Source organism: Misgurnus anguillicaudatus, chromosome 21 (genome assembly GCF_027580225.2).
Source record: "Misgurnus anguillicaudatus chromosome 21, ASM2758022v2, whole genome shotgun sequence".
In the NCBI taxonomy this organism is placed as follows: Eukaryota; Metazoa; Chordata; class Actinopteri; order Cypriniformes; family Cobitidae; genus Misgurnus; species Misgurnus anguillicaudatus.
In genome coordinates this window covers 38,857,068-38,872,966 of record NC_073357.2, presented here as the reverse complement: position 1 = coordinate 38,872,966, position 15,899 = coordinate 38,857,068, and the positions used below count along the sequence as shown (strand labels likewise).

The window sequence follows — 15,899 nt, the reverse complement described above, 5'->3', positions numbered from 1 at the left end:
AGACAAGAAAGACTGAAAGAGTACATGAACGATGTTTATGTGCTTGGTAACAGGCTTAAAGGGAACCTGTATACAGTGGAAGTTAATGGGGTTTTTGATCGGTTTGATTACAAACATTCCTCAAAACATCTCAAAACATTGTTTGTATCAATATGAGAGTCAAAAAATGATGACAGAAATTAAATTTTTGTGGAAATTATGCCTTTAACCTTGGATTTCACAGGCACGGTCACATATTGAAAAATAATAAAGATTTGTAATCCCCAGAAAAAGGGCACTGTGCTCTACATGTTAAGGTCTCATACTGCTAGTGTCTGTTGGAGGAGACGATGATGTCGATACAGATCAGTTGAAGGGGGTCTAAGTGACTCACTGAGAACCTTTGCTGTTGTCTGTGGTGGTTAAAAAGACTTCTTTGTCGTTCATTTCTACTTCCCCCTTTACTTTCTGCCCTCCGCGTCACGTTCCCACTAAAGGGGTCTCGGAGAGCACGACTCTTGCACTATAGATGGATTTTTGCCATCTGATATGTTTAATGCCAGTGTCTACACAAGCAAACTGAGGTTAAGTGCCATATCACAAGCTTAACTTCCTGAAGTGATCCTCAGCCATAACAGCACGATAAGACCACTTCTCGGTTTTCATTTCAACACCACCAGGTCTGCGAATTTGTTTTTTTCTAATTGTAAAAGTTTTTGACTAAATTCCCTGGAAACCCGAAGCAGCTTACATTTTGCCTACTCTTTTGCTGAACTACACTATTGCTGTAGATTAAAGCATCTTTTTTTTAAAAATAAATTCTAGATTGAGAAAATGTAAGTGTTTATTTTCCTTTATCCTTACTTAGTCTTGATTAGTTTTAATTTAGTTTAGTGAGAGGTTCTGAGGTTGGGAGGAGTGTAACACTTCTTCACTGAGGAATCGATGCTGAACTACAATGGCAATCTAATACTCTGAATACAAAAGGCAAAAACTCTCCTGAACATTCATCGCTCACATAGTAAAAGAGCTGTGAGGTCACAGACGTATCTGGAAAGCCACCAGAGTCTCCACTGCACAAAGAGGCGATGTGATATTTTAGATGCTTGAATGTGTGTGTGTGCGCGATTCACCTGTTTCTGACTTTTTGACCTTTTAAACACAAAATCGTTACTCAAGAGCATCATGGAAAAGAAATGTCTTGGCTAAGATTCTGTCATGAGTGTTTAATAAATTCCTGCAACTTGATAGTTTGACATCTGGACTGATGTAAATAATTCACAAAGGGCCCTTATGCCCCAATGTGAACTAGTGATGAGATTATTGATAAGTTGAAATTATTATTATATGCCATGTGTGTGGGCACTGCTTTGGGTCTGTGCAGTTCTGGAGGTCTAAAGTTATTAAACTTGGGGACGCAAGAGGATTTTATAGTACTGTATGTACTTGAAGTGCAAATTAGCCAAAGTCATTACAGTTACAACAAAACTTACTAAAATTTTAGTGTTTTCTTAAATGGAAATGACAAAAAAACTACTTATTTAAATAAAAACAAACAGTGTATGGATACTACTGAATAATAGATAAACTGTGCTGCTAACAGTGGATAATTTTTATGATGTTTAAATACTTTTCTCCTATTCTTTTTAAAAATTCACATGTAGAGACTTTGCAATATACTAAAACAGTGCAAATGTTCATATTGTGATGCATATCGCAATGGTTTGCAATTAAATTTTTTATACTTCAAAAAGTAATGTAAAGCAAAGTATTACATCAATGCGGAAAACATAGTATCTGGCATGCAGATGTTGGTTGGGATATGTGTGCATGTGCAGCTGTGCATGATAGTTGTTGTGATGCATTCTTTTCCCAGAAATATGAAACTTATGTTGGTTTTTACTTTTTTTTTTATATTTTAATAGAATAAAAATAGCTTTTAGGAAAAAACATACCTTGCATTATTTAGCATGCTATCACACTATCACACAGGCCTAACTTCAACTATGTTGACTCTGTGACTGTGCAGACCTTACTTGTGTTTTATGTGCACCTGCTCACACTGCGTAGGTTATTCTCTCACATTCTGACCACTTTGAAACTTTTCTTAACTTTGGAGTTTGTTGATGATGTTTCAGCATTGGTGGGCTTCTCTCTTTTACTTTGCCCATTAAGCAATGAGTGATGCCGATACCCCCCATCTCCCATGGGAACTGCAGGTAGGAGTGTTTTTGTGAGCAGGGAAATTCCTGCTTAAATGAGACGGTGTAATTACCTCCTCCTCCATCTCCAAGCAACGTCGTAATGGAAGCAACGCTTATTTACGTAGTAAACAGGTGCCCAGTTGGATCAAATAACTGATAAGCTGCTTAAAGACATTCCCATAGTTTATACTCCACAGTCAGCATGTTTTCATTTGAAAACCTGAAAAGAAAAAGGAGAGAATATGCATCTTTATGTTTAAGTCTGTGTAGATGCTGAACAATTGATTTCACTCTTGGGAACAGGGTCAGGTTTAGGGTTAAGGTTAGGGATCAATCCAGATGAACTTTGTTGCTTCTCAGGTGTCTTGCATTTGACTGAGTTTAAGATAAGGGTTTTCAGGGCTAACCACAGCACAGTAGGGTCTTAGCCAAACTACAGTGGATATAGCTACAATCTCTTTATGAAACCTGCAGATCATTATTGTGATCACAGCACGTTTTACCTGATATAGGAACTAAAATTGTATTTGTGTGGTAGCGAGAGTAATATTAGTGTTTGATTTGGTGTTTGTATGTTTAAGGGAGTGTACATGTATAGGGTATAGGTAGAGCTGGTAAAGTATGTAAAAGAAAGCACATACTGTATACTGTGTACCTCACAAGGGTTTAGGGTGGAACATTAAAGGACAAGTTCGATATTTTACACTTAAAGCCCTGTTTTCAGATTGTTTATGGTGAAATAGAACGGTTTTGAAATTTCGACATATGCGGCTGCCCAGAGAATTTTCGGGTGATTGTGTTTCGCCTAACACCTCTACAATGGGTTTAATGGTACACTGGAACAATCCTTCCTAAAATGCATTAAACATTCGTTTACAAAGACGTGAAACTCATCGATTGGTCGGGGGTGTTCACTGATATGCTTACACGACGATCGCTGCAAGAGATGCTTTCCAACAGCTGTTTTAGCATTCGTTGTAAACTTGTGGACCTATTTTTCCAAACGCCTCACACCCGTACATTCTTCCACTTAGAGCTTGAATAATAGACACCCCAGCCCAGGTGGTGGTGATAATCCGCCTTTGCCAATTGCAAGAATAGAAACAAAGTTCCCGGCGCGGAGTAATACCGTACCTCACAGCACATCTAATACATGTCAATGGAGTTGGCAAAAACTACGCTAAAACAGCTGTTGGAATGCGTATCTCGCAGCGATTTCTGCGTGAGCATACCACCGAACACCGCCGACCACCCGGTGAGTTTCACGTCTTTGTAAACGAAAGTTTAATGCATTTTAGGAAGGATTGTTCCAGTGCACCATTAAACCCATTGTAAAGGTGGGAAGTGAAACACAAACACCCAAAAATTCTCATTTTGTTTTTGCTTGTTTGTTGATCACGAAGTACAAAGTAGATGAGAAAAACTAGGATTCCTTCTGTATTCAAAGCGACAACATTGTTGTCGACAATGGACAATGGAATGGTGCGCTGTGATTTGTTGAGAGGATTAATTGCATCCTGCAGAGAAGGAAGACTGTTTTGTCGCAGTTTGGAAATAAAGGGAGAAAAGGTAACAGATTTTGCGTAAAATTAAGAATTTACTTTTTAATCCAGATATGGTTAGGAACTATACTCTCAAACTGGCGTAATAATCAAGGATTTTGCTACCGTAACATGGCTGCAGGAGGCGCAATGATATGACGTAGTGCCCGAAAATTGTCCCCTGCTATTAAAAGATACTAAGGGGACTATTCTCGGCTGCTGCGTAAATCATTCTGATTTCTTATTATTTGCATTTATCATAGTTTTTTCCTACTGTATGCAACCCCCATCAGAACAAACCCGGGACAGATCATTAGGTTGCAGGCCACCAGCTGAGAACTGAGTCAACTTATCTTACCATGACTTCTTTTAAATTAGTCAATGGAAATAATTTTGCACACAAAACCTCCTTTTAGTATTTCTGTAATTTAAGCCCACAGTATTTTTGTTTTATTTGAATCATGGTTTCATTTTCGTGTTGTACAGAGAGAGAACACCGCGTCACCGGTGCATGAAGATAATTGGTGAGCAATGGACTGTGTGATTGTCTAGTTATGGTCCCATCTCTCCTTTTCTTAATTAATGCATGCAGAACAGCACTAGGTGATTATGCCTTCTTTTGATGGCAGTAAGTGATCCAGCATGCTGGCTGTGGGATAAAGAGAGCTGTTAACGCCTGTCTATCTGGGGTGTAACTTTACTCAGTTCTAGCGGACAGTGTGCTGGGAACTCTCAAAGAGCCCCGAGGCCAAAAGAAATGATTCACTGCAATATTACAAGATCTGTATCAGAACGACTGAGAGAGGGGCAGGGCAAACTGAAAAGAAGCTTGAATTGGTGAGAAAGAGAATGGGTTGCTTTTCTCAGGTGACTAGTGAGATCTTTCTTTTATCTCTCGGTCCATCCAAATATTCTTCTGTCTCAGTCTGTCCATCCTAAAGTCCTGCCAGGCTCTTCAGAGTTTCTTACCGTGCCCGGTGATCACACACATATGCTTTCATTCACAAATGTAGCATGTTTACAGGTGTTTACACGTGTGTGCTCCACAGACTTCTAAAGCATGGCGATGAGTGTTTCGAGCCACAATCATGCCCTTGTTTGTGGAAAGGAAAAGAATATTATCCAGGAGACAAAGTATCTTCCCCCTGCCATCAGTGGTGAGATTAAGTTCACTTATGCATTTTACTTATATGTATATAACTGTGTCATATAGATATCATTTGGCAAGTTAATATGGAACATAAATCATATCAAGAGGGATCATTTATTTACAAGATTTTGGCTACAGATGGTGTGCAGATTTAAGCAAACAGGGACAGAAGATTAGACGAAATGCATAGAAAAATAGTTTCTAGGATTTAAATGAGCATGTTTTGCAGTGTGTGTCAGCACGGGACGTTTCAGTGTGATTTTCGACCGTGTCCATCGATGTGCACGGCTTATGGAGACCGACACTATCGCACGTTTGACGGGTTCCTGTTTGATTATATTGGTGCCTGCAAGGTGTACTTGGTCAAGGTGAGCTTTAAGCATCAAACCCAGACAATCGCATCATTAATATTTTTATTAATTGTGCTCATATGAATTTGAATGAACCAAAATGTGTGTTTGTGTGTGTTAGAGCTCAGTGGATGTCGTGATGAGTATCACAGCAGAGAATGTTGACTGCTTTGACAGTGGCGTAATCTGCAGAAAATCTCTTTTCATCTCTATTGGTCGTTCCTTCGTAGTGTTTGATGACGACTCCGGTAGACCTGTGAGTAAACTCTTCTTTTTTTATAGTGATACTTATTTAGTACTAGAATATGTTTGTAATTTTGAGCAGTTTGATAGTTTAATAAATATTGACAATATTGTGTGCTGGTGTGTTTCTTAAAATATGAAGTCTGTAAAGATTATTCTGTTCATGACAGAACCCATCCAGTGTGATTGACAGGCAGAAGGTATACATCTGGCAAGCAGGATACTACACTATTGTCCATCTGCTTGGGGAAGACCTCACAGTGCTTTGGGACGGAAAAACCACCATCCATATACAGGCTGGACCTCGCTGGCAGGTCAAACACACACACAAACACAACGGTGAACCTGATCAATGTATTGTAGCTACATACTTTTGTTTATTGTCATTATAGGGCAAACTATCTGGTCTGTGTGGGAACTTTGACCAGAAGACAGCGAATGAGATGAGAACACCAGAGAACATCGATTCATCCACACCGCAGGAGTTCGGCAACAGCTGGACAGCTGCAGAGGTGTGACTGTGTTCACTATGTTCAGCATATGTGCGTATAAAAACGATGTCGTCATACTGTGTATGTTTGTGTGGGAATGTTTTTTCAGTGTGTGAACAGCCCTGATATAAGGCACCCCTGCAATTTGAACCCGCTTCGGGAGCCCTTTGCAAAAAGACAGTGTGGGATTTTGCTAAGTGAAGTGTTCCAAATCTGCCACCCAGTGGTAAGTTACATTACTGGAGTAGTTGTCAGCAGATTTTAAAGGGGTCATGATATTAGGAATACATTTTGCCTTGATTTATTGACATATAACAGGTCTTAAAATTAATACATCATGCAAGTTACGAAGTTTAATATGCCCTCCTTATCAATAATTAAAGCATTTATTTAATTGTTCTCCCAAAAAAAAAAAACGAATGATAAATGACTGGATTAGATCATTTTTATATGACCTGCCTGCTTCGGGTCTGCAGCCTACATCTCGACCCAGAGAAAGACACAACGCATCATCATATCGTTGGCTCCGCCCATTGGAGCAGTGACTAAACTTCAGTCAGAGCAGCAACTCAAAGTGATCTGAAGTAGTAGATGTTTACAATCATGATAAGATTGTATTAACAGTAAGATTGCAATGTTAGACAAATATTGCGTGTTGCTAGCTGTGAAAAATAAGCATCGTTATGGGCTTATGAAGGATTTCGACGTCATCGAGAAATGTATTTTTCCCCCCGGATGTACAGTACTGTCATATCAGTGCTTTGGACTTACCAAGAATCCAGCAAACTAACATATTTCATTTAAATACTATTTTGTAACCGGTAAAGACCCATTTTTCCATGAATTTTGAAATGCATAAGCGTGTTAAAGCGCTTTTCCATTGCATAGCACCCCACGGTTTAGTTTAGTTTGGGTCGGGTCAGCTCACATCACTTTGGCGTGGTTAGAGTTTAGTATCACTTTGGAGTGGGAGGGATTATAGGCGTGTCGTTATATTTGCGCTGCCCACTCCTGTGACATCATACAAGTGAGAGCGTTGTTGTACATTCTCATACATTTATTTCTCAGTCCACCACAAAATTAAAATTGGCCACCACAAACAGATGTTTGCACATCGCGTTTATAACTCTGTCTCACATGACAGTTTCTGTTCAAACACCCGCTGCGTCAGTCGACGGCGCTCCGCTGAGCCTCGATGAAGTTGCATTTAAGCATATATAATGCGGACGTGCATGTCGCGAATGTGCCGCCACAAACTGCAAGTATGGAAAAAAACTGTTCTGGTGTTCCTGGTTCTCAACCTGTGGATGTTTTTCATCGCTAAAAGGGAGTGAAATAATAAGGCAGGGTTGTATTTGAATTTGTCCATCGAGATCTGATTGGATCGTTTGTAGTTGGGTCGTGTTGCTAAATACTAATCGCAGCGAGCTTAGACCCCACCCATCTGCCATACCATATAACCGGAAGTAAAAAGAGATCGTTTTGAGGATGGAAGGAGATTTGTGTTTTTGATTTAAGATTATGGCACATTCATTTTTTTTAAAATAATGAAGCTCACAGATAAGTCATTTGTAAAAAAAATACCACTATATTTTAAAACAAATTACAGTTTTGTGACTTCTAAGGGGAAATGCACAAATCATACTGTTTATGTCAGAGGATGCAAAACAGAGTGGAAAAAGGTCATAAATTAATATTATCCAGTAAGTACACCTCAGAGAACATAATGAAATAATTAATAGAAACATTTCATGACCCCTTTAATGCTTACATTGTTAATCCGTGTAGACATGTGAGTGAGAGAGAGTGTTTTTGTTTAAAGGTGTTTGATGCTCTGTAGGTAGATGTCACGTGGTTTTATATGAACTGTCTGGTGGATACATGCGCCTGCAATCGTGGAGGAGACTGTGAGTGTTTCTGCACAAGTGTTGCTGCCTATGCCCATCGCTGCTGCCAGAAGGGCGTGACTGTCGACTGGCGCTCGCCTTCCGTCTGCCGTGAGTGACAGCTTTCTGCCCAGTCACGGGGCTGGCATCAAAAATTGTTATACAGTAATAACAAAGTACCAAAATACTTAAAGTTTATGCAAAGCAACAAATAAGTGAATACACACTCTTTTGGTTCTTTCCACCCACACTCTTTAAAATAAAGGTGCTACATAATGTCATACAAACCATTTTGCACTGGTTTGCAAAGGGTTCTTTGTAGTTGAAAAAGGTTATAGTTAAAGAAAGACAACCACTGGGTAAAAGTAACCTAGTTTTGTTTAGTTGTTTTTTAACCCAGAAGTTTGGTTTGTCCATATTAGACCAAACCATAAGTAGAATAAACCCAGATTTTTTTTAGAGTATACATTTTGCTGAAAGACATCAGATAGAGATCTGTTATGTAGTGTTTACCACTTTTTATAGTAAAATTAACAATTCTATTTTCTTTTTACAGCATATGACTGTGAATACTACAACAAAGGTAAATCTGTATATTAACCCTTTAACATCATCACACATATAGGGATTCATATAAGAATTACTTTTTACTGTATAGTTAGTCAGCTTAATTTGACTTAAACATAGCAACTAAAAATATTAAGTCTTGGCATTAGAATATCAATTCAGTAAGATAAAATAAACTACTATGTATTATTTTTATAAACTATCAGATATACAGTATCATTTAGCAAAAATGTTTGACAGTTTTGTGTTTGTGTTCATAACATCTGCATAGCTTTAGGGAAAGGTCCATTTAAGCTGATGACCTACAGAGAGAGAGGCACACTGTTGGCAGCCAATAAGACAAGTGGACTGGTGTTTCCAAAGAGCGATACGGCCAGAACGGATGATGTTGTGACTCTGTTTATGATGACACCAGGCCTCAGCAAAGCCAGACCACATGGTGAGTCCATAAAACATTTAACCGATAAATCGCCCTCCATGCTTTTAAAAGTTTTTTTCTCACATACAAAAAATACACACTGAACCTTATATATGTGTGTTTTGTAATGTGTTTAATGCGACTTTTGCAGACTCATCACTAGTGTCATTTGAAGCAGCAGACAGACCCAACTACTTCCTAAGAGCAGAGCGCAGTGGCCAGCTGAGACTGCAGAAATGGGAAGAAACTGAGGCATTCTGGGATGCAGCTACCTTTGTTTTGCACAGGGACACGTGGATCTCAGGCTTTGATTCACTTGAGTCCTTAGCAAAGCCAGGTTTTTTTTTAAACTTCATGCTGTCTGGACTCCAGCTTTTGAAATACAGTCACTCAGATCGGTACCGCAGAGCTACTTTATTCAGATTGACAGGTTAGCATGTTGCAAAATTTGCACAGTTATACCGATTATATTTCAGTATATTTACCTATAATCAGTATATTTGACTGCAGGCACTATACCAGATTATCCAATGGGTCCTCGATGTCAGTGGCGGTATGAATCATGCGTGAGTCCTTGTTTTAGGACATGCAGTGATCCATCAGGTCTGAGCTGTACCAGCATACTAAAGTAAGAGTGCAAGTTACACACAATAAATTGGCTAAATATTTGTGGCTTGTCATGATTTGTGGATTTGTGTGTCTTTCTGTAGGGTTGAAGGATGCCTTCCCCAGTGTCCAAGTCACATGGTTCTAGATGAGGTCACTCATAGATGTGTCTATCTGGAAGACTGTAAGCTACTAGTAAAGCAATAAATTAAATAAAATTAACTGTTAATGCTTTTTATGAAATTTAATAGGTTGATCTTATATTCAACATTAGACCTGTACAATGAGTCATATGATTGAACCACAGTATCTTGTGTTACCATTTGTGATCCTCTCTGTGAAATACAGGCTTTAAAAATGTAATGAGATTGATTTTAATAATTGATTTCACATTGATTTTAATTTTTGACATGTCCTTACTCAGTCAGTGTTAAAGTTATTATCAAGATTATATATCAACGTTATATTTTCACAGAATGCTCTTTACATCACAAAAAATGACTGGTTTTAAAGGAAAACACCACCGTTTTTCAATATTTTACTATGTTCCTACCTCAACCTAGACAAACCAAAACATACCCTTTTTTTCCAATGCGTGCACTTTTAATCTTTGTACAGCGCCTCGTGAATGTGTTAGCATTTAGCCTAGTCCCATTCATTCCTATAGCTCCAAACAGGGATGAATTTAGACGCCACCGAACACTTCCATGTTTTCCCTATTTAAAGACTGTTACATGAGTAGTTACACGAGTAAGTATGGTGTCACAAAATAAAACTTTTGTTTGGAGCCATAGGAATGAATGGGGCTTGGCTAAATGCTAACACATTCAAGAAGCGCTGTATAAAGATTAAAAGTGCATGCATTGAGAAAAAATAGGTATGTATTAATTTGTCTAGGTTGAGGTTAGAACATAGTAAAATATTGAAAAACTGTGGTGTTTTCCTTTAACAGACTGGGTCACATTAAAATGCTAATGCTAATGTTTGGCCGAAGAGCTTTGGACATGCCGAGCTTTTATTCATTTATAAAATATATCATAAACTGTTCTGTAAATCCAAGCTCCAATTTAGCTACCATAACCTAACTCATGCAGCTACTGTATATTTGATTTTGTGCATTGTCTAATAGTTGTTTTGTTTGTGTTTAGGCATTAAGCCTGTTATTATTCCACCATTCACGCCACCCACCACTACCATATCATGGACATCATCTCCCACCTTAATTTCTACTTTGAGTGGTCCAGCGGTTTCAATATCAGCCACCTCTAAAACTTTGTCAGAGTCAAGCACCACTGCTTTCACACCTACAACACACATGCCACTTACAGAAAAGCTTACCTCTTCTGCTGTCAGACCTGAGCTGGTGGAAACTATTACCACATTAACAACATCCTCTTCCTCCTCAAGCCCGCTGGCTTCCACTGAGAGAGCAACTAGATTACCGAGCACTACTCACAGTCCAACTACTCACAGTCCAACTACTCACAGTCCCACTACTCACGTTCCAACTACTCACAGTCCCACTACTCACGGTCCAACTACTCACAGTCCCACTACTCACAGTCCAACTACTCACAGTCCCACTACTCACAGTCCCAGTTTTCCTACCACAATGCACACTAGCCCTGTGTCTGTCTCGGCATCCCTCCTTGTGACCTCTACAACGAGCAGACCAACAGAGTCTTCAACGCCACTCACCAGTACCACAACTATGCCCTTACCGCTGACTACTAGCCATGGTTTGTCATCTACCTCAAGTAAGGAGCCAACCAGAGTAAGCACTCCAGTCTCCACTAGCATAAGCACTACACAAGCCACCACCCCAACAGTTAGAGTTTCGTCTCCCCTCACCTCTAGTACTGAGACCCCCAAAGTCTCAGAGGCCTTCACGCTTACTGAAAAGACCACAGCTCCCACTGTGATGTCTAGTGGTAGCACACAGACTTCTGAAACCATCAGCACAACAAAGTTGACTTCACCAGCAGCCATAATGTCAACTTCAGTCACCACATCAAATATCACATTTTCTACATCTCCCCACACTCTGAAGACAACACCAGAGAAGAGTACCTCTGAGATTCCAAAGCCTTTGGATACAACTACATCGAAAACCATTTCTACATCCTCTACGGATACAGACTGGTCAACCACCCTCACACCATTAAAATCCACTAGTTCTGCTTTTCCAACTCAAACAACACCTTTTATTTCTTCAACGTCAACCTCAGAACAACCTGAAACATCCAAAACTGCAGTATCCATCTCTACAGGTGCTCCAACAAGCCACATCACCACGATGTCTTCTCAATCCACTGTATTTGTGCAAACAGAAACCACAACAAAAACAACCCATCTGCCGACATCTGTTGTGCACACCTATCCAACAACTGTTGTTGCAACAACTAAGAGGACATTGGAGGAAGACTGGACAGAAACCCAAACTACATCAACTCTGACTATGTCACCAGAAACCACCCAAACCAGTACTAGAACAACAGAGTCCATACCTTCCACCCATACCACCATCCTTTTAACCTCACCACCTACAGAGACGACGTCAACAACACTACTCACATCACATGTGCCACTAACTGACCAGTCAACATCTACAGCTACATCCACTTCTACCACACAGGGCATTACAGAGCCACATTGGGGTTTAGTGTCCACAACTGCTCACCTTACAGACAAAGTCAGCACATCACCAACTCCTCCACCTTTGACGACCACTCCCACAACAACTGCACTGCGTGAGACAACCTCATCTTTACCATCTACACTCACAACGACAACCACTGAAGCGTCCAAAGCTCCGACAGAAACAAGTGTCACTTCTGAAAAATCTCTGCTGACTTTCACCACAACTGAAAAAGAAATGGTTTCCACCATTCAGACATCCACAACCAGACCCTCGACCATCCAACCCGTCACAGGGACAACTAGAGTTTCTTTCGAAACAGATAAAGCTGTGCTGTCAACATCTGCGACAACACAGACGTCAACATTGCTGAGCGAGATCGTGACCACTTTTCCTTCCAAAATGACTTCAACCCATGAAACCACACAAGGAGAAACTCCAACCACAACTAGCATTCCACCTCAAACCAGCACCGACACTACAATGACAACACAACACACTACCATATATACAGAAAAGATGACCACTGTTTCTACAGATACAACTACCACTAGTATCTCTTCTGAAACCACCACATCTGGATATACAGAGCACACTACTGAATCTGGTCTAACCACTACACCGCTATCAATAACTGAAACGACTACATCTGCTCCAGTGACTAGTTTGGCACCCGTTGTTACCCAGGCCAGCAGTACCACACAGTCCCCTGCGTCTCCAACTGTTACAGAGAGGATTCCCGTAACTAGTGTAAGCCCCACTACTGAGCGCCCTCTGGTGGATGAACATACATCTCCATCCACACCGCCCACTCCAGATACTGCTCGAACAACACTTGACTGGTCAGTTACGACCAGCCCTTCCTACACTACACTACCAGAGAAAAGGTTGACAAGCCAGACACCCGCAGCACCAAAAACGACCACTCTCATGCCCGGCAGAGTATGCACTGTAAGTCAAATATGAAATGCTTTCATGTCCTGATCTAACTGTGAGGTGTCATGATCAAAGTCATGCAATGAAATATGTGCTAAACTAAATCCTGTGTTTGTGTGCTCTGATTTCTGTAGTCTCCATATTCAGAGGTAGTGGATGAATGCACCAAGCTTATTTGTGTGAGTGGCCAGTTGCTTCTCTTCAATAAATCCCAGAGCTGCCCATATGATCCTACACCTCCAAACTGTGGTCTGCTTGGTTTTGCTGTACTGGTCAATGGTGATAAGTGTTGTCCACGATGGAACTGCCCATGTGAGGATTACACACGCTCACATTACTATAATCAAATCCATTCTGCAGGTTTTTTAACTGTAAAATCTCTCAACACGTTCATTTTTATTCTGTATGTAGGTCGTTGTTCGGTGTTTCCGGATCTGAATGTGATCACGGTCGATGGCAACAGTGTTGCGGTTTATAAAGCTGCGTTATATGTAGTGACTCAACTTCCCAATGAGACTGTCAGCATCCTGGTGCAGGAATGTTCTGGAGCGGATGACACTGTGAGCAAAAATATTTCTGAACTTTGTCTCCTGTAAATGAGTTAAAAAACGATACTCAAATAGTATAAAGTTGTTAATACAACTCTGTGCTTTTCTTTTTTTTCAGCTTGTGTGGAATTTTACTAATTTGTGTCTGGCAGCTTTGAACATCACTTACAAATCCCACGAAGTTGTCATCAACCGTCTGCAGAGACGTGTGAGTGTCTACGTGCCTGTCTGTAATAAAATTTCATTTCAAAAGATTCTTAGAGTAAATAAATGAAATGCGCGTTGGGCTGTTTTTCCAGCTATATGTGAACTCCAGGTATGCAAAGCCACGTTTTAAGAAGTTTGGATTTGAGATTTTGGATACAGGAAACATGTATTTAATCCGAAGTCCAGCGGGATTGAAAATCCAGTGGTTCCACACTACAGGAATGATGGTGATTGAGATGGACAGCTATAACAACAGACTGCCCACGATGGGCTTGTGTGGTACGAAGCCATTAATCACATACAGTACTACTAGGGGTGTCACGATTCTCCAAATCCTCGATTCGATTACAATTTCGATTATAAGATCACGATTCGATTCTCGATTTTTACATTTTCTTTTGAAAGCACAAAATTGGTTTAAAATCAAAATCGTGACACCCTTAAGTACTACAGTATATTTTAATAACAGCTAGTGTTGTAGTTCTGGAGACCGGTCTCAAGACGACTTTTTAAAGGTCTTGGTCTCCTCTTGGACTCGACCGCATTTTTACTCGGTCTCGTCTCAGACAAAGAGGACTCAGAATTTTATTTCAAGACCGGTCAAGACCACAACTGATAGCACATCACGAATGTATTTTTTATCATTCATTTTATGCAGTTTATTAAGGTTTGGCATACAATGTTGGCATTGTTTAAGTTTCTCCCACTGACAATTTTTCTAATTTTATTACTAAAATCACCTGCATAGTGTTAAGTTGATGCCAAGCCATGGAAAGACAGTTCAGAATAAATGGTTAAGTTGATTTCAGCTCTTTAGTGTTTACTTTTATTTGCTTATAGACAAAGATAAACAATCCCACATATCTGCAATGCCTTTGATTATTTTATTAACTTTACTGATGACACACACACACACAAACACACACGCACGCACACACACACACACACACACACACACACACACACACACACACACACATACACACACACACACACACACACACACACACACACACACACACACACACACACACACACACAAGATGTGCCTAATCATATGCATATTCCACATTTTATCATATGTGTTTTAATGCAGTGACTTGCACTGGTCTTGGTCTTGACTTGGTCTCTGCCTATCTTGGTCTTGGTCTTGACTTGGTCTTGATCCTTTAAAGTCTTGGTCTTGTCTCGGTCTCAGCCTGTCTTGGTCATGACTTGGTCTCAGTTTAGGTGGTCTTGACTACAACACTAATAACAGCATCATGTCTATTGTATACTTTATCACATCATCTCCTCTTTCTATACAGGTAGTTGTGATGGTAATCCATTGAATGATCTGACTCTACCTAATGGTACAGTTGTATCAGAACAAGAGGATCCAGCAGTGTTCATCGATAGCTGGCAGATTCCCAACACCACCAGCTATGTCAGTAACAGCAGAAGGAGGGAGGTCAACTGTACCACCAGCGATTGTTCCCTGTGCATGAGCATGTTGCACAAACACAGCTTCACCATTTGCCATCCTTATGTATGACACACAACATTCACACCCTTTCCAACCAATAACTGCGATATGCTGCATTCTCTGATTGGTCTGTGTTTTTCAGGTGCCTCCAGCGACTTTCTGTGAAATGTGGGTAAAAGATATGGAGTATGTGAAGAAACCATGCATTGCTTTGGCCGCTTATGCTGCGTCCTGCCACAAATTCAACATCTGTATAGAATGGAGGAGCCCTGATTTCTGCCGTATGTACAGGAGTTACTAGAGCATATCCTTGTTTTTATCACTTTTCTTAGGGAACATTTTTTTTCTTTGTTTTAATTTTGTAATTAAATTGATTCCACAGTCCTATATGGTGTAGTTAAAATGCCATAATTTGCTTTAAATTGATCATTGATTATGATTTTTTTTTTTAAATTTTAGTTTCACGTGCGCACGCGAAAATAAACGCGATAGTTTCATGTGCGCACGCGAAACTAAATGCGAAACTTTCATGTGCGCATGCGATAGTTTCATGTGAACTTCACGTGAAACTAAACTTTATTTAATTTTTGCTCCATGTCCCCTTAGGGCTCCGTACCATTTCTTGAAATGGGTTTGATTTAGTTGTCATCAATTATGCCATCTTTCTATT

General features: G+C 40.0%; 1 protein-coding gene across 3 annotated transcripts in view; it reads left to right on the top strand.

The window, feature by feature from the left end:
• otog (otogelin) overlaps positions 1 to 15,899 on the top strand; it is a 46,037-nt gene that overhangs the window by 19,644 nt on the left and 10,494 nt on the right. For all 3 annotated transcript variants that reach the window (XM_055206792.2, XM_055206791.2, XM_055206794.2), the window contains exons 24-42: positions 4,774 to 4,881; positions 5,104 to 5,242; positions 5,346 to 5,480; positions 5,638 to 5,781; positions 5,860 to 5,979; positions 6,068 to 6,184; positions 7,799 to 7,955; positions 8,401 to 8,427; positions 8,683 to 8,850; positions 8,981 to 9,259; positions 9,340 to 9,457; positions 9,540 to 9,619; positions 10,584 to 13,024; positions 13,144 to 13,321; positions 13,421 to 13,569; positions 13,676 to 13,765; positions 13,857 to 14,043; positions 15,072 to 15,292; positions 15,372 to 15,510. In XM_055206792.2, the coding sequence (XP_055062767.2) occupies positions 4,774 to 4,881; positions 5,104 to 5,242; positions 5,346 to 5,480; positions 5,638 to 5,781; positions 5,860 to 5,979; positions 6,068 to 6,184; positions 7,799 to 7,955; positions 8,401 to 8,427; positions 8,683 to 8,850; positions 8,981 to 9,259; positions 9,340 to 9,457; positions 9,540 to 9,619; positions 10,584 to 13,024; positions 13,144 to 13,321; positions 13,421 to 13,569; positions 13,676 to 13,765; positions 13,857 to 14,043; positions 15,072 to 15,292; positions 15,372 to 15,510 (4,997 nt within the window). The remainder of the gene's footprint in view (positions 1 to 4,773; positions 4,882 to 5,103; positions 5,243 to 5,345; positions 5,481 to 5,637; positions 5,782 to 5,859; positions 5,980 to 6,067; positions 6,185 to 7,798; positions 7,956 to 8,400; positions 8,428 to 8,682; positions 8,851 to 8,980; positions 9,260 to 9,339; positions 9,458 to 9,539; positions 9,620 to 10,583; positions 13,025 to 13,143; positions 13,322 to 13,420; positions 13,570 to 13,675; positions 13,766 to 13,856; positions 14,044 to 15,071; positions 15,293 to 15,371; positions 15,511 to 15,899) is intronic.